Source organism: Gossypium raimondii, chromosome 8 (genome assembly GCF_025698545.1).
Source record: "Gossypium raimondii isolate GPD5lz chromosome 8, ASM2569854v1, whole genome shotgun sequence".
Taxonomy (NCBI): domain Eukaryota; kingdom Viridiplantae; phylum Streptophyta; class Magnoliopsida; order Malvales; family Malvaceae; genus Gossypium; species Gossypium raimondii.
Genome location: NC_068572.1, coordinates 30,854,994 through 30,873,637, shown reverse-complemented (window position 1 = coordinate 30,873,637; position 18,644 = coordinate 30,854,994). Strand labels below are relative to the sequence as shown.

At 33.8% G+C, this 18,644-nt stretch overlaps 1 protein-coding gene across 1 annotated transcript; it reads left to right on the top strand.

Annotated features, from left to right (window-relative positions):
* Positions 1–13,096: 13,096 nt before the first annotated feature.
* Positions 13,097–15,184, top strand: LOC105791210 (rhodanese-like domain-containing protein 14, chloroplastic). The gene is made up of 6 exons (XM_012619176.2): positions 13,097–13,383; positions 13,513–13,559; positions 13,915–14,007; positions 14,096–14,234; positions 14,327–14,429; positions 14,741–15,184. Exons 1-6 carry the CDS (start codon positions 13,164–13,166, stop codon positions 14,853–14,855), a joined length of 717 nt encoding a protein of 238 aa, XP_012474630.1. The 5' UTR covers positions 13,097–13,163; the 3' UTR covers positions 14,856–15,184.
* The last annotated feature ends 3,460 nt before the right edge of the window (positions 15,185–18,644 follow it).

The window sequence follows — 18,644 nt, the reverse complement described above, 5'->3', positions numbered from 1 at the left end:
ACAACTGGTAATTGTTCTAACTTAAATTCAGAACCCTGAGTATCAAGAATGTAGGCTAAAAATGCCTCATTACCTTTTTCGCATTAATCTCTAAGCTGAAAAAGCTGAAATAATTCTAACAATTTCTTTCGGATTCTCAGACTCAACAATAATCACCTCTCATGTCTGACATTTTAGATCAATCCATTTTTCTCTACAATTTACTATGCATGCTTCGTCAACCAATCCATTCCCAAAATAACATCAAATTCTCGAAAGGGCAGCAACATCAAATCAGTAAGGAATTCACATCCTTTTATTTTTAGTGGGCAATCACGACACACTAAATTAACTATTACACTTTGGCCTAATGGATTAGCAACTTGAACATCATAATTAGTAGGTTCAACAGACAATTTCTTTTCTGATGCTAATGCACTGCAAACATAAGAATGTGTAGACCCAGGGTCAATCAATGCATATACAGTAACATCAAAAAGATAAAATGTACCAACAATTTTGTCTGGAGCTGTAGCTTCTTCCCTTACTCGGATAGCATAAGTACGTGCTAGCGCTTTAGTCTCTAACCGAACAGCCTTATCTCTCATATTCGAATGAGTAGGCCTAGTAGCACTGCTTTGACCTGAACGTTTACTTCTTTGGGAAGTCACTATTTTCTCTTCTTTTTGTTCTTCCTCCTTTTTTTGCAGCTAAGGACAGTCTCGAATAAAATGTTCAGTGGCCCTGCACAAGCTCCTGCCTTACCTCTACATTCACCGAAGTGATTTTTCCCACAATATTTACATTTGGGCTTAGGAAAATTTTGCACACTAACCACTCTAGTTGTAGGTCTAATAGTCACCCCGTAATCTTGTTGGGTCACCTTATTCTTATTTGATTGTTCACACATTGAAGTAGCTCGATTGAGTTCCTCTCTAGGCTTTTTAGCTGGAAATGCTGAAAATGATTTAGAGGAGCTTCTTTTATAGGATTCTTTACTATTGTACACTTCTTCCATCTTTCAAGCATGATCTGATAAAACAACAAATTCCCTTATTTCAGTGCCCCCAATCATCATTCTAATTTCATCATTTAGTCCTTCCTCAAACCAAATACACATTTCTTCTTCGGTTGGAACAATTTCTCGGGCATATCTACTAAGGTATACAAATTCCCTTTCATACTTGGCTACCAATTGATTACCTTATCAGAAATCAAGGAATTCCCTCTTCTTTTTGTCTGAATACCTCTTGTTGACATATTTCTTTTTAAATTCACTCTGAAAGAATTCCCAAGTGATTTTCTCATTCGGCACCACGACCGCTATAGTCATCCGCCAATTATATGCTTCCTCTTTTAGTAAGGAAACAAAACATCTCAAATAATCATTTACAGAACAAGCCATTTCTTCAAAAACTCTTACTGTATTCTAAAGCCAATATTCAGCTTTGACTCGATCATCATCTGACTTACCCTGAAATTCTTCGGCCCCAAACTTTCTGAGTTTTTCTATAGGAGTACGCTTACTAGATTCAGTTACCAGAGGAGGTGGAGGTACAACCAAAGGTTCTTCTGATGGTATAATAAGAGGAGGAGGTTGCTGAGCCTGATTTCTTTCTTGCATAAATTCCTTAAACCATTGGTTCATAAACCCATAGAACATATTCTTAAGTTCTTGTTCTTGAATCGGAGAAATTGGAACACTACTACTTGTCCCACGTTCAAATTTTTATACTCTACTATTAGCCCCATCATGTTCAGCATGTTCAGATCTATTTGACATCTTTACAATCTATAAAAAAAATGGGTTAGATCGGATCATACACATCACACTATCACTGATTTATATGGCATATATTTCTAGACACTTAACACGTTATTATCATTCTGAGAATTGACTAAATCAAAGCTCTAATACCAATAAATGTAACACACCTAACCCATATCCGTCACCGAAAGAGGGTTACAAAGTATTACTGGAGTTTACAGAAAAATTACAATGTCATTTACTATTCATATCTGAAATTAATTATATTTTATTATATAGTCTCTTTAAATTGGCCCTCAAGGCCTAAAATAGGCATTAGAAACAAATCGGGACTAAATCGAAAACTCAGAGAATTTTTTACAAAATTTTAAAATATTTCCTAGGTGTAGAAGACACACGTACGTGTGGCCATGTCTTAGACTGTGTGGGCATTCGATGTGGGACACATGGTCATGTCCCAGCCCGTGTCCTTACCCATGTAACTCTCTGACTTAGGTCACGCGGCCAACCAAACGGTCGTGTGTTAGGCCATATGAAGGGCACAGGGGTTACACGACCAAGCCACACGCCCGTATGCAAATACCTGGGCATTCTGTTTTGAAATTTCAAGGTGTATGGGACACACAGCCAGACTACACGCCCATGTGCATGGTCGTGTGGCACACAAAGCTGAGACACACCCATGTCTCGGCCCGTGTGGATGACAATAGGCCATTGTAAGGCAACTTTTCTCACCCTTTTTGACATGAACCTACACACAACATTTAAATACACTAATATATCCCAACCAAGCAATCAAAACCAACCAATACATGTTCTAAACATAATATAACATTACATATACATCAATTACTTATACTTACCCATTTAACTCATTTCATTGATTTATCAAATTCTACTACTAATTACACACATACAAACATTTAAGATTCACAACCACAATTCGAACTATTTCATTGCCAAACCAACCCTATACATGCCATATAAATCAAAATTTACATTTCAAAAACTACGATATTAAACTGGATAGTGTGGCTTAATGAGTTGATTTGATCTCCCGATCACACATTAATCTACAAGAACATAAAACAACACGAGTAAGCTTAATGAAGCTTAATAAGTTCAATAGATTAAACATTAATCTTACCGAACTTAATATAATAAACTAAATTGTAGATAAATCATACATTGGTCTTATACATCGTTTTCTTTGTGCCATAGTCCAACTATGGTCTTACACATGCATTGCCATGGCTCAGCCATGATCTTACATTCGTAGTGCCATAACCCAGTTATGGTCTTATCATCAGAATATCATAGCCCAACTATGGTCTTACTTATAAATATTGCAATGGTCCAACCATGGTCTTACACTCAAAGTGCCATAACCTAGTTATGGTATATTAATTAAAATGTCATAGCCCAACTATGATCTTACATATAAATATTGCCATGGTCTTATCCGTCAATTCATCCTTTGCTATAAAACGATTGTACTCTATCCAGCGTTCTACTTGTTTTAAACATTCATTTCAATTTCATATTTTAACAATAAATTTTAATTTCAATAATAAAAATATGAATAAATACATTATATCATTCAACAACTAATAAATAATCATGAAATTTTAACCATACGAACTTATCGGGATTGAATTGTAAAATTGGTAGTAGTTCAAGGACTATTAAGCTAATTTCCTCTTTTCTCCTTGATCTAGGGGCTCTTGATCTAAAATGTAAAATTTTTCATTCATTGGCATATATTTCAATTTCAATCCACTTCAAAATTTATACCCTTCAAAATTTGAAATTACATAATTACCCTAATTTTTACAATTTTACAATTTAGTCCTCACCAATTAACTCATCAAATGAGGTAATTTTTCTCAATTAACATTTTATCTAAGTATTATAAGCTATTACACAGCCTTTGATAAACTAACTTTAATATCAAACCCTAAGATTTAATCTCTTTCATAATTTTGTCTTGAAATCAATTTCTATTGAAATTACTTGATAAAATCATCATATAACAAAATTAAAACTTCAAATCCATGTTAATTCATCTTTAACATCTAGCACTCATCAATGGTAACTTTCAAAATTACCTATAGAATCAAAAACTAATAATATAGATATTCGGACCTAGTTGTAAAAATCTCAAAAACACAAAAATTTCAAGAAATAAACAAAAATTGAGCTTACATGAAGAAAAATTATGAAAAACCAGCTATTAGAAACCCTTCTATGACATTTTGAAACAGCAATTTGGAGAAGAAATGTCTGTATTATCCTACTTACTCCTTTGTTTTATTTTCATTAATTTTCCCCAAATGACCAATTTTCCCCTCACTCACTTGATTTTTTTTTCTTTTCTACTTAAGCCGTTTCAGCCTTTTCAATTAGGCACATTTACATTTTAAGTCCTTCCATGTTTATCTTTTAAGCTATTTAATCACTATTTCATCAATTAGTTAGTTTTACACCTTTTTCAATTTAGTCATTTTACTAAATTAACTATTAAAACGTTAATATTTTCTAACGACACTTTAATACTAACTCAATGACACTCCGTAAATATTTATAAAAATATTTACGGCTCTTTTTATAAAGTCTAGGTCTCGATACTTTAATTTAGAAACCAATTAATTTAATAAATATTTCTAAAGCACAAATTACTAACTCATAGGCCTTCTTAAACTCATAATTTGTTCAAAAACACTAAATAATAAAAATTTTGAACTCACTAGTCAGATTTAGTGGTCTCGAACCACTATTTTCAACACCACTGAAAATTAGGCCGTTACAATTAGTGATTTGGTCGGGAGATGGAGACCGAAGATGCACACGTTCCATCTCCCCTACGGCAAGTGTACAATTACACTCAAGTATGTCATTTTACAACTCGATCTATCAGTCGATGGTGATGCCATTACGGGGCTAGTTGTTAGTGCTGATAGGAGTGCAACATGTAAGAAACTTCTAGGGAGGGTGTCAAACAAGTTTAGGGGTAGCCGAATTGAGATGAGATGGTTTGAGGAGAACTTCCAAACTATCGAGGCTTCAGTGAGTGACGTTGAAAAGAAACAATTAGCGCAACCATTCATCTTGAGGTTGATCAGGGGTCTACTAATGCCAGATAAATCTTGCAATCTAGTACACTTAAGGTACCTAGAACTACTAGCTGATTTGAGAGAAGTGGGATGACTTAGTTGGTGCTCGACGGTCTTGGCGACATTGTACCAAGAAATGTGCTGAACAACAATACCGAGAAAAGCTAAAATAGGTGGTTGCATGCTCCTTCTTCAATCGTGGGCATATCGACTACCATTTCTATGCCCCCGAATACAAGCCCTTTACGAGTGAAAGTGCCATTGGTCATTTTTTCAACAGTCGAGATGCACGAATCTAACCAAGTGACGCAACATTTTGGGTGTACGCAACGTATTTCGCGACAACCTTAGAAGTTCGATGACCTGCACAAGATCAACATGTGGGGGAGATCAGACAAAGATTGGGCAACATTCCACAAGAAGTATATCGAGATATGGTAGCACAGTTACGATTACTTGCCAACACATGAACCATATCTAATACTAGAGTTGGTGACATATTCAGATTACATGGATTGGTTTAGGGAGCATGGGAAGTTGTATCTACAGCCACCTGTAGAAAGGAGTAGGGAACATCGTCGTAAGAGGCCATGACGAGAGCCCATCAATCCCAGGTCGGGATGACATGCCACGGATGGATCGACATCTGTTCCACATCCACTTGTAGATCTGATTACTATGCAACCTCTCGGTCAGTATGGTTAAATTATTCTTGTCACTAACCCATTTTGTTTTACATCATCATCAGAACACACAAGCACAATCATCACCAATTTATTTTACACAAGCACCACAGCACGTGCAATCATTCCCTGCATCGACACCTTCTCCTGGGATATTTTTCGCACGATTGCCACTGCTCGCATCGTATTACACACCCCATATACTATATCCTCATGTGGCACTATATAGTGGCCCACTGATAATGTCGCAAAACACCCCTAGAATCATTCTTCTTTCGAGCTGGGTCATCATCGCAAATGTCAACTCAGTTAGGGGGATGCATTACGGGTGGCTGGGAAACGGTTGCTGTCATCCATGAATGGTGGAAGTGAGGTCACCGATCATTCCTGACATGCACATGAAGACGAGGCCGAAGATCAACCTCGATGTACACATAAAGATGAGGCAGAAAATCAATCCCAACATGCAGGAATGCCTCTTCTCATAAACTGACGGCAAACCTGTAGAAATTAAATACAACTAAGTTAAATAAAACTAAGAAAACAAAAAGGAAATAACAAAACAAAATTTCACCAATTGTCGATCTCCACTACGATGCCAAAAACTTATCATGTGTGAAATGATATGCGAATTGTGCAAGTATACACGTCGAATCAAGTAATAAAGTGATAAATGAGATCGTCTCCACATGGATTAGAACGATATAATTTGGTCAAGTTATTAGAGTGAGGTATGATTAATATTGTGATAAAAATAATTATTAGAATGTAGTGGTAATTTGAAGGAATAATGATGCATGTAGTAATGGAAAATGTTATGACAAGACTAGACAAGAGTAAGAATGCAATGGAAAATTCGAGAATAATTACATGAATATTATGCAAATGAACAAGTAAACAACTAAAAAAAGGGCAATAGCAAAGACACTATGGCAAAGGATAATGGGTCTACGATGTTGACTTGGAAGGTTGGGATTACTAAGAATCTGCCTTTACATATAGTAATACCTTGGCAAAACCAAACTCAATCTACTACTCGAAAGAGTTCTAAGATGGTATGTTTCTTTCGAGACCAAGACCTCAAGTTACCTTGCTTTAAGCGATATATGCCTATAGGCCTTTAGCACGGTACCGTGCAATATTTTGTTTTCTTTCCATATGAGCACTGCTCTATGTATAGAGGTTTCTACAAGTATTCGATTGAACACTTGCTCAGAAAATTCAATTTGAATCTCATTAACCTAACATTGTCAGAATTAGATTAATTCAATGAACATGTTGTACATTCATCTATGTCTTGAGTTTTCAAACATGTAATTTTATAATAAAAAAACCATTGAATAAAATAGAGGATAAAATCTTATCTACGCTTCAGTCATTAAAGAAAATAAGAGTTTCATCAAGTAATCTCAACCCTATGAGATTTAGCTTATGGGTTGGCAATTAAAATTCAAATCAGAAGTATCATTCAACATCGTTTTCATTAAATCAATTCACAAAGAGTAATAAAGAAATAACAGAAGAACTTTGGAAAGATAGCTTCCACTTATCCAGCCCACACTCCAGCAATGTAGTGTCCTGTGATGGCTGAAAGGGACTTGCTTTGTCTTCCTCTTCTACTCAACCACTACCCTCTATTTTTTCTCTGCCCCCTCTTCTTTTTCCTCAACCTGCACCTATCAATCCACCCCCACACACAACCTTTCCATAAGAAATTAAAATAACTAACATTTAAGTACAGTCCAAGCTCCTAATGTAATGCTAAAACAAGAAAATACTAATGGAATGTCCTAAAATGCAATTAAATGTACCTAAGAACAATCAATTAGCTAGATCTAAAAGCATGAAATATAACTCCGTTCAAGAGTTATCACACCTCAAACATGATTTATTGCTTGTCCTCAAGCAAAATATACATGAATGCATGAATCGAAAACTTTTGCCTACGCACATAACCATCTTGTACTGCTAGTTTGTAACAACACGTTTTTTAGTGGTGTCCAAAATAGTTGTTTCGGGGCCACAAATCTGACGAATAAGTTCGTAAATGTTATTATTTAATATTTACGAGACAATTATGGTATTAAAATAAATTTTGGAATGGTAATTTATACTATTTGAAGGAATAATTATGTTCAAGTGGTATGACTGGAACGAAGAAAGTGTGCAAGTGTACACAATCGCAACAAGTAATAAAGTGACAAGTAAATGTCGAGTTATCGTACCCACATAAAAATAATTAAGAAAAAAGTGTTTTAATTAAAAAAAGACTGAATTGTAAAAGGGTCACACTTGAAAGTTGCCCTAAAGCAATTTCACCAAGTTTTAAAAATCAGTTTTTTCTCAATGTTCTTATCCTTCTCCAAAGGTTTTCTCACCTCCCAAACACTAGATTTTCTCTCAATTTTAAATGAAACACTCAAATTCTTCCTCAATTTCCTTATCCTTCTCCAAAGGTTTTTCAACAAATTAAATTAGATTCTGATTCTTGATGATATTTTTATGTATGTTGCTTTTACAAATCAAGATTCGATCACTTATAATGAAATTTCTATGGATATAAAATTTTAAGTCGAAAATGAGCTTAAAAGGGTGGAATTCATATTTCTAAGTTAAATAACTACTTTTAAATTATTTTCATCTTATTTTGAACTGATTAAAGGTTTTAAACACAATTTAATAGATCATTAAATGATTTTAGAGAATTAATGATTTTCCCTCTCGAATGCTCACAAGTGACGATTTTTCTGAAAAATTTGAATTTCAAGTTTTCATGTGTCTAAATTGTTTTAAATCTACTAAAAAATGATTAATAAGAATTTTAGAATCAAATTTAAACAATAGAAATCAGAATCAATTAAGGAAAACTAAGATTTTGACAAATCTAGTCAAATTTTTTGTTAAGAGGGGAGTGGTTGGATCTGCTTTTTTGTTGATGTTTGGATGTGTTTATGGTTGTTAGTTACCATACTATATTGTGTCCAATGTGTTCGTTAAGTTCTGGATCCATTGGAGCCCTTTAAGAGTAAGGCAAAAGGTAAGGAGAAGCTCGTTGAAGCTCTGACAACCAACCGAAAACTAAATCGATAAGTGATCGGGAGTGCTTCTTGTAAGAAAAATCCAATGAGTTAATTGGGAGCTTAGGTTAGCCTGAACACCTATCCTAAGTTCTAAATGTAAGTTTTCTTACTCAATCGTACTTTAATTTGCAAATAATGCATTTATGATGTGATATGTAATGCATGATGAACAATTAAAGCAAGTGTTATGTGTAAATGTTTGTATATGATATGAGCTTTGTTGGTGTTATGCACACATATGAGATCTAATGTGATTGTGGCCCATTGAGCATAGTTTTCGCACTTGTAAGTGCATTAAATGTGAATGTGATAGTGATGTGAATATGATGAACATGAACATGTGAATATGTGCATAAAAATAATAAACAATTGTGTTTAAATGGATTTGTTGGCCTTGTGACCTCTTGAAATCATTGGATATAAATGACATGCCATAGGGTTTGAGTACTCAAATATGTGTTTGATATTCGAGACATGTTGGAGAGATAAGGGAATGTTGAGCTTTGACTCCATTCAATTGTACATGTTGGTCTGTTGGAGAGTGTTAGCTTTATGCTACACTTTGACTTGGACATGTTAGACTCTTTGAGTCATTGGTGTGTTGGAGATCCCTGTATCCAATGAATGTGTTTTCTTATATGTTCATAAGCCACAAGTTGCCAATATATCAATTTTGAATTGTGTAAATAATGCCTAAATGTGTCATGGAGTGAATGCTTTTAGTATACTTTCTTTTAATCTTTGACAATGACTTCTTGTAGCATTCTTGGGCACTCATTGAGCTTCGTAAATCTCACACTCGTGTTAAATATTTTGTAAAGATATAGCTTTACTGAAAAAGGGGAAGTGGGCACGCAAAGTGATCCAAACAAGGCATTACAGTTAAGTATGTGCTTGTGATTTGAATTCCCTTAATAAAGGCAATGTGGGTTACTTTGGTAGGAATAGACTTTTCTTTTTGGTACTACAAAAATGGACTTTATGGACTGTTGTTAAGGACTACGAATTTTGTCTTGTGTTTTGTTTGATGTTTGTGAATGATGATTTTGAATATGCATGATGTTGGTTGAGGTTTTATGATAAAGAATTGCATGAATTTTCGTTTAAAATGTGATAAAAATGTGTGAACAGTATTCAATAAGTTTTGGTATGTTTTAAATGACCAAATAGGTCAAAATAAGCATGTAGAATTATGAGAAAACCATGATATGCAAATATGGTGTGTTGAGCAATTGAATTGTTGTTAAAAAGCATGTCTACTAGCATGATCATTTACTTGAGGGGTCAAATCTTGCTATTGAATGTTATCAGGTATTTGAACATGTTTTAGATGATGAATGTATGTTACGTGACTTGTTATAATTAATAAATAGGCCTAAATGCACGAAATGGTATGCTGGGTAGTGTTCAAAGTTGAAAAATGTAGGTTTTGGGTTATTTCTGTAAAAATCTGCAAGTGATGTCGTGACGACGTTCAAGAGTAGTCGGGATGACCAAAATCTTGTCATCGTGACAAGAGGCCCTTCCTAGATCACGTTGCAATGAGGTAAGTCGTGTGGTCATGACTTGGCACACTAAGTGTTTAAGTCTTGTTTTGTTAACTTTGCAATTTAGTCCAACACATTTTAAATTAAATTGGAGTCCAAAAACACTATGAAATGCTTTGAAAATTTTCACACTAATGATTTAGATGTTAAATTGCGTAATTCCTAAAATGATTTTGAAATATGGTTATTTTGTACATTTTGTTGTTTTTACGATGTAGTCCCTAAAGCTTAGGTTTTAAAATTAGATAAAAATATTAACCGTTATAAACTTATTCTTTCAAATAATGAATTTAATAAAACCCTAGAATAAAACGTCCCTTAATTTGTTGTTTTATAAGTGTTATCGTATGTTGAATGTAAAAAGAAAAAATACCCTTGGATGTCGTTTGAATGTTTTGTTAGCTAATATATATATATATATATATATATATATATATATATAAAGAATGTTTTGTTAGCTAAAGCATGTAATTAGGATTCATTTGTTTATCTTTGTTTACTTTTTGTTGGTTATGCATGATTATGTTGTGGTGCCAATGGTGGTCTGTAGTGTGGTCACGTAAGTGACAAATGTGTCGTTTCGGATTCGAGTTGGACCTTCCCAACCGAATTTTTGGCACCGCAAATGATGGAGAATTGGAAGGTGAGACAAGGAGTAATACAATCAATCAACCCAAAGTTGACAAGAAATGAGATAAGTGAACCCATGTTTTTTTCTTCTAGCAAACTATGAGTTGAGCTCCACAAGATCTAATTGATTATTAATTCTAAGAAGGGAGAGCAAAGGGCAAAGGGAAGTGGGTTGATTGCTGCGAGAAATTCCAATCTTTAAAATACATATCTGGATGGGACACAAAGACTAAGTTAGAAACTATTTTTAGGGATCATAAATAAATTATATTTTTTTAAGTTAAAATGTAATTTTATTATTGTATTAATTTATATCTTTAAAATGTTTAAAAGATTAAATTAAAATTTTATTATCTTCAACATGAAAATAGAATTTTATGGTTTACTCATTTATATTTTATAAAATATAAAAGACTAATGTAATAATTTTTCATTTTAGGGACCTCTACCCCTATGTCATAGTGCAACCTTGTAGTAGGGGTGTTCATTCGGTTAATCGACCCGAAATAATATTAACCGAATTAACCGACCTTTCAAAATTTTTAACCGTTAACCGAACCGAAATTTTTTCAAAAAAATTAACCGAACCGAATTTTTTTCGGTTAATTCGGTCGGTTAACCGAATTAACCGAAAATTATATATATATATTTATTTTTGGTTAAAAATTAACCGAATTAATCGAATTACCCGAATTAACCGAATTACCCGAATTAACCGAATTGAATCACTACATAATTAAATTATTTTTAGACTTTTAGACTTTAGTTTTAGTTTTAGTTTTAGAGTTTTATTTTTTATTTATTACATTATTTGTAATTTTTATTATTGGGTTGGGTTGGGTAATTGGGTTGGGTTGGGTAATTGGGTTGGGTTGAATACTTGGGTTTGGATTGGGTTTAGGTGAATAGTGGGCCTATTTATATATTATAATTTTATTTATTAATTTTTTCGGTTAACCCGAAAAAATTCGGTTAACCGACTAGTTTCGAACCGAATTAACCGTTAACCGAAAAATTAAAAAATAATTAACCAACCCCGACCAAAAAAATTTGGTTAACCAACCGATTAACCGAATTCGGTCGGTTAACCGAATTTTTTCGATTTTACCCGAATTTTGCACACCCCTACCTTGTAGTGTCATGATAGGGTAGGATGTCAAGGGGCCATTCATATATAGGGCAATGGCAAAGGATAGGGAAACCTGAGGAAGGGTAAATCTTTTGTATTTAAGAAAGTTTCTTCATTTCAAACATATTTACGTTTTATAGTGTTTCTATAAAAACGTTTTAGCATTTTATAAGGATGGACAGTCTATAGCGGTTGGGCTGAACTAGAGGTCTTCATAAATTTGGTAGAAGCGGGTTCGGGTGGGCTGAAAAAATTTAGCTTGGCTCGGCCCGGCTCGAAATATGGGCCTAGAATTTTGCCCAGGCCCGACCCGGGAAAAAATCATAAGCCCGGGCCCGACCCGGCCCGGCCGGTTTTTTAAATAAATACCAAAAATTTATTTTAAAAATTAAAACAAAAATTTTAAAAAATATTTTAAAAAAAATTTAAAATTAAAAAATTAAAAAAGTATTTTAAAAAAATTTAAAAATTAAAAAAATTAAAAAAGTATTTTAAAAAGATTTTAAAATTTAAAAAAATTAAAAAGAGTATTTTAAAAGTATTTTAAAATTAAAAAAATAAAAATATTTATTATATTCAGGCCGGGCCGGGCCGGGCCCAGGCTAAAAAAGTGGTACCCGAGGCCCGGCCCATTTTTTAATCGGGCCTCATTTTTTTGTCCAAGCCTATATTTCGGGCCTATATTTTTATCCAAACCCTCCCATATTTCGAACGGACCATCGGGCCGGGCCGGGCCACCCGGCCCATGAGCACCTCTAGGCTGAACCACCAGTTATGACTATTGAGATTATTAACCGAGTTGAGTGGGAGCCTCCATCCAAATGTCTCACAAACTTACAACCGAGTGAACAAAGTTGTGATTATGACACCCTGTCAACCCCTTTCGTGGCGCTCCTGAGGCTGATGGTAGGCAGGTTCTAAGCTAAGGCCCTAATACTGAAAATTAGTAATAGCATCTATATTCTACAGTAACTGAAGATAGGCCAAGCCAACTTGGCTCTCTGTGGATGACAGAAATCCAACTGTGACAAACACCTTAACACATGAACCACAAACTCAGATTTTTCAACCAAAAAAAATATCCAGAATGAATGGCCCACTTCTAAAGCAAGCATCCAACAATCTCTTTGAAACAACATGAAAATGACAAAAACACAAGCCCACTTCATATAAAACTCCCTCAATCACCCAACTCCTTTAGTAGCAACTGATCTTTTCTGCGATTCAGAAGAAAATGGCTGCACTCACTTCAATTACCCCCAACCCAGCTTCATCCTCTTCAGTATACTCCAATTTCAGGACCTCTCCATTGACTCTCTCTTCCCAGATTATTGCAGACTGTTCTTGCCTTTTGAGTGTAAGATCAGGTCTAGCATCAAGGCAAAGACTGGCTTCCCGGAATCGGCGGTGCCTAATTATCCGAAGTGCAGCAACAAAGCCTGCAAAATCACCAGGTACCACTACTGTTGTAGTCCAACCTTAATTTAATCATAAGATGAATGGTCGATTGAACCTCAGGCTCAGGAACAAAACAAATTGGCTGACCTGACTTTGATTTTCTTCTCTTCTTTTGGAGGGATTAGCTGAAGAAGATTGGAAGGTCAAGAGGGAACTTCTCTTGGAGAAAAGGGTATTCCATCTTCCACTCTCATGCTTAAGTGCACATTTTGATGCTGCATACATACTTGGAAAATTTAAAATCGTCATTCTCACCGGTTGTTTTAGGACAGAAAGCAATAACAACTTTCAAGCTTAAACAGAAAACTTATTGATACAACAAACAACCCGTTCCTCTTATAAGTTGCTACCTAATGATTCTATATTTAGAGAATGGAAGTAAAAAGCTAGATATATTTATAAATACCATCAAATATCGTGAATTGAGAAGAAGAATCCCCTAAGGGGGGATAAAGCTCCTGTACACAGGTGAGTGTCTGTAAGGATGACAACGCAAGCATAACAACAGGATTACCCTTTGCTTGCAGGTAAGAAGTGTGGATGCAAAGGAAGCTTTTCGCCTTCAAAAAGAGAATAACTTTGTGATTCTCGATGTACGTCCTGAAGCAGAATTTAAAGAGGTCAGTCGGCTCATTACAACAGGAAAATAATCAGTCACGAAAGGGGCGTTTCAGTTAATGCTGCTAAATTTGATGCCTTTTGATGCAGGCTCATCCAGCAGGTGCTGTTAATATTCAGATATATAGGCTTATAAAGGAGTGGACGGCATGGGATATCGCCAGGCGTGCAGCATTTGCATTTTTTGGCATATTTTCCGGCACAGAAGAGAACCCTGAGTTTATGCAAAGTAGAATCAAGTTCCCTATTTTTCTTCTATTGTCCACCACCATTTCCTACTTAGCAGTTACAAAAGGAACTAACTGTTTGTTATCTAAGCAGGTGTAGAATCAAATTTTGGCAAGGACGCAAAGATAATAGTGGCGTGCACAACTGGGGGTACAATGAAGCCATCCCAAAATCTACCTGAAGGTCAACAATCCAGGTATTTACAGCATTTTGATTTTATACAAGCTTATAGCATGCATTATAGGCCTAATTAGAAATTACAAGCTTAATGTAGTTCAAATCTGATTGCTAGGTGTGGTGCTTAAATGAGAAGTAGATAGGATTAAACTAGTAACTAAACAAACCATCGACATTGATTAAAAGTGAAGCTCAAAAGGCCTAATTAGTAATTAGTAGTTGATGTTTGATGATTTTTCATTTCCCCTCAATCTAAGCAATTAAAGTTATTTATTTGCCGAACTTTTTGTCAACTAGAAGATACAAATGCTTGCTTTTGAATCCTTGCAGATCACTCATAGCGGCTTACTTGCTTGTGCTCAATGGGTACAAAAATGTTTTCCATTTAGAAGGGGGTCTTTATACATGGTTCAAAGAAGGACTGCCATCAGAATCTGAAGAATGATATATCAAATGATTAGATGGTGCTTCCATTGAAGCTCAAATTTTGTCCTTAAGACTGATTTCTACCATTTTCCTTTAGGTTTTGAATGTGATCTCTTTTAGGCATTTTAATCATACTAAGAATCTTGTATCACCTTAAGTTATGTATGCTTTTTTTTTTTCTGTTAAATGTGAAAAATTGAATGTATAAGTAGTAAAACCGAAGGTTTGCAACTAGTGGCAACAGCCAAATCATCAAAATTGACATGATTCACAATGACCTGTCAATAATCAGTGTACCAGTTTAAACCATTTCATGTTTTACACGTAATTAAGGGTACCTTAAGACAAGGCCTTCACTCTTTCCTACTGAGTTTAGTGGTAAAAATCCATGGCCAAATACTTTGTTCAAATCCAAGCTGATGTTAATCGTGACAATATCGGGTGGGATAGAAGATAACTAACCCATTTGGGCAGTGAAAACGAGACCATATTTGAGTGCTTTTGACTTGTGGGATGGTGTTGAAATAGGTTGAGAAATAACTCTTTAGAGAGTAAATCCTATTATTACTCAAATGAAACAAAACAGGGACGAAATTGCCAAGAAATTCAAGGTTCTCTCTTGCACTCACTCTGTTGTCAGTGATGCAATTTTCACAAGGACACTACAGCAAAACAGACTTTTAGCGGCGTTTTAAGCGCTGCTAAAACTATTTGCAGCGCTTTCACAAGCGCGGCAAAAAATGCCTCTATAGACAATGCCACTAAATTTTGCGGCGTTTATGTGAAAAACGCCGCTATAGAACATGATCTTTAGCGGCGCTTTACCTACAAACGCCGCTAAAGATCATGACCTTTAGCGCTTTTATCACAAACGCCGCTAAAGGATATGACCTTTAGTGGCGCTTTTATCACAAACGCCGCTAAAGATCATGACCTTTAGTAGCTTTTAAAAACATTTAAAAATATTAAATATTAAAATCAAGCATTATTAATATAAAAAATTAATTAGTATTAAATATATACTTCTAGTCAAAGAGGTAGTATTTAATCATATAATAAATTAATATTTTTTAGTCAAAATATTGAAAAATCATGTTAATATTTAAATAGCAAAATTACAAGTTCAAATAGTGCAACTAATTGATTGCAAAAAAAAAAAAATGCACAAGTTCAAAATGTACAGCAATAAACTTGAAAATTTATAGACTAAAATGGAAATTAAAAAACCCTTTGAAATTAGACTAAAATGGGTTTACTACATTCACTGTTTACTACATGAGTTTATTGCTTCTATAAACTCCAATTAGACATTGTTGAGGAAATATAACACATTCTGATAAAGTAACAAGCTAATGGATATTTTACTTCTGAGTTGTGACTTAATTGATTTAATTCACTCGCTGCCACTGAAGGTGGTCTCTCCTCTTCAACAGGTATTTCATGCAAGAACCTACCTCTGAGTAGTGACTGCAAAATTAAGATAAGAGTGCTGCTAGTTTAGCATGGCAACATGTGAAAACAAAAGGATTTTCATAGAGCAAAACCATATATATATTAACATCAATCATCAAGACATGTGATCACACAACAGTCCAGAAGTGGTTTATAAAAGCTAATTCCATCACCGGCATACTTTTAATATTTTACTTTCATAAAAATTAAAACGTTTTCTCAAAACATACGAATGATGTTACTTTCATTCATAACCACTATATAGCAAGTATTATCCTTCTACAAAGAAATAAAAGGTTAACCTCTTCTAGTTTCCAGCCTAGCATGAATATATGAGAAAGAGGGATGAATGGTGAAAAACTTAGGTAACAAAAACTTATTTAAGGATTTACTATAAAAATAGAAGTCAACCAAGAGCATCATTGAAATTAATGGCAAGCGACTAAAATTCTAAAAATTCAATATGAAAAATGACGATGGCAAACTTCAAAGTTTTTTTTAAGAAAACTAATTAAGGAAACACAGGAATAAAATATCTTAAATTTACTCAAATTCGAAGTAAACTTCTGAAAAAGAAGAAGTAAATTAGTACCGAAAGGCTATGAGAGATGGAATATTGATTCCGAATATAGTGACAAGTGGCAAAGCATTTGTGTCAATCAAAGTTCATAGCTATGCTAAGGACAGATGCTCCATAAAATAGAAGTCTAAACTTAAGTCAAATTTTCTTTATAGAACAGTTTTAAACAAAATCAATTAAGAAATAAAAGAAAAATGGGAAAAAGAAAGCCAACAACAATTACCAAGGAATAGAACCCATTTTTGGCAAAATGTTAGCAAAAACTAACAGTAATAAAGCAGTCATACAAACTTATTACCCAGATTTCAATGCAACCTAAATGCCAGCCAAACAAACATCCAGACAATCAATCAAATTTCAACAAACACCCATCAATCACGGTATATTTGTTAATGTTTTAAAATACCACCCAATTATGTGTCCTTGACAACCGCCTAGCAAGAGCATAGATGCAATATGCAACGTCAGCCCGAGGCCGAGCAGCAGAAATGGCAGCGAAAATGGCTGTGAAAATGGGGGGAAAAAAACCAAGTCTTATTTATAACGAATCCATAGAGTGCTGAATCACTATAATTAGAATGTGGGTATCCACCTCTAATGTGTTTTTCTTTTGCAGGGCGTTCATGATGATTTGTGGCCTTGACCATAGCAACATCCAAATCCTGCAAAACAATAATAATAAATGCATAATCAATAAAGATCAGCAACAGCCATAGAGTGTAAGTTTATTTATTAATTTAAATTAATTTTTAAGAGTGTAAGTTTTAACAAATAAAATTAAAATCGAATGTTTATTTGTTCATCATTTATGATATTATAATGATGGTAAAGATATTTTGATATATGATACTAAATTAACAAAACAAATTTTTAAGTGTATATTTATTTCAAGATTTTAATGTAATTCCATATAAATTAATAGTAATATATGCTAAATATGTATATATTCATGTTAAAATTATCGTAACTATTGTAAATTTTAAATAATCTAATTAATTAATATAAAACCAACATGGAAAAATAAAAGAATATACGTATTTATTTTGATATTTTTCCCACATTAATTATATTCATTTAAAATGTTTAAACCAGCCTTAAAAGAACTATAAACTAATTTTTTATTAAAAACTAAAATTCCATTTACATGATTTATTCAAAATATAATTGGACAGAATTCAATTTAATAAATATTTTAAAAATTTATTCAAATTCATCATTATTTATAAGCGGTTATTTCAAAATTAAATGTAACAATTAAAATTTAATAAGGACTAACATCATAATTTAAAAAAAGTATGTAAATTGATTTCAAGAAGAGAGATTAAGTGATACGAGTCACAAAGGATCAACCCAAGCCCAAACAAGAAGACAAACCATACTTACTTGAAAATCAGGCCAAATTGTCAAAGTGACCCAATTTGTAAAGTTTTATTTTTTTTAAATACTTAGTTTAAATTTTTATGTAAATATTCAGTCCAAGAGACCCAATTAAAAGCCCTTGGCCGAATTTCCATTTAAAATTAAAATAATTAGGAGTTTTTTTAGTTTTAGTTTTCTAATTAGATTAGGAAAACATTTGAAAAGCCTATATAAAGGCTTGGCCAGCCACCTTGTTAGAGACTACTCAAATATATCAAAAATTTCAGATTTGTTTAAGTGCAGAATTCTCTTTGAGTTTTTCTCCAAGAATTCTCTCTTGGGTTTTCTTTAGAAGTTGTTTTAACAATCTTTTGACTGTGGGAGCCATCTTCAGCCTTCTTCTTGCCATTGATATTC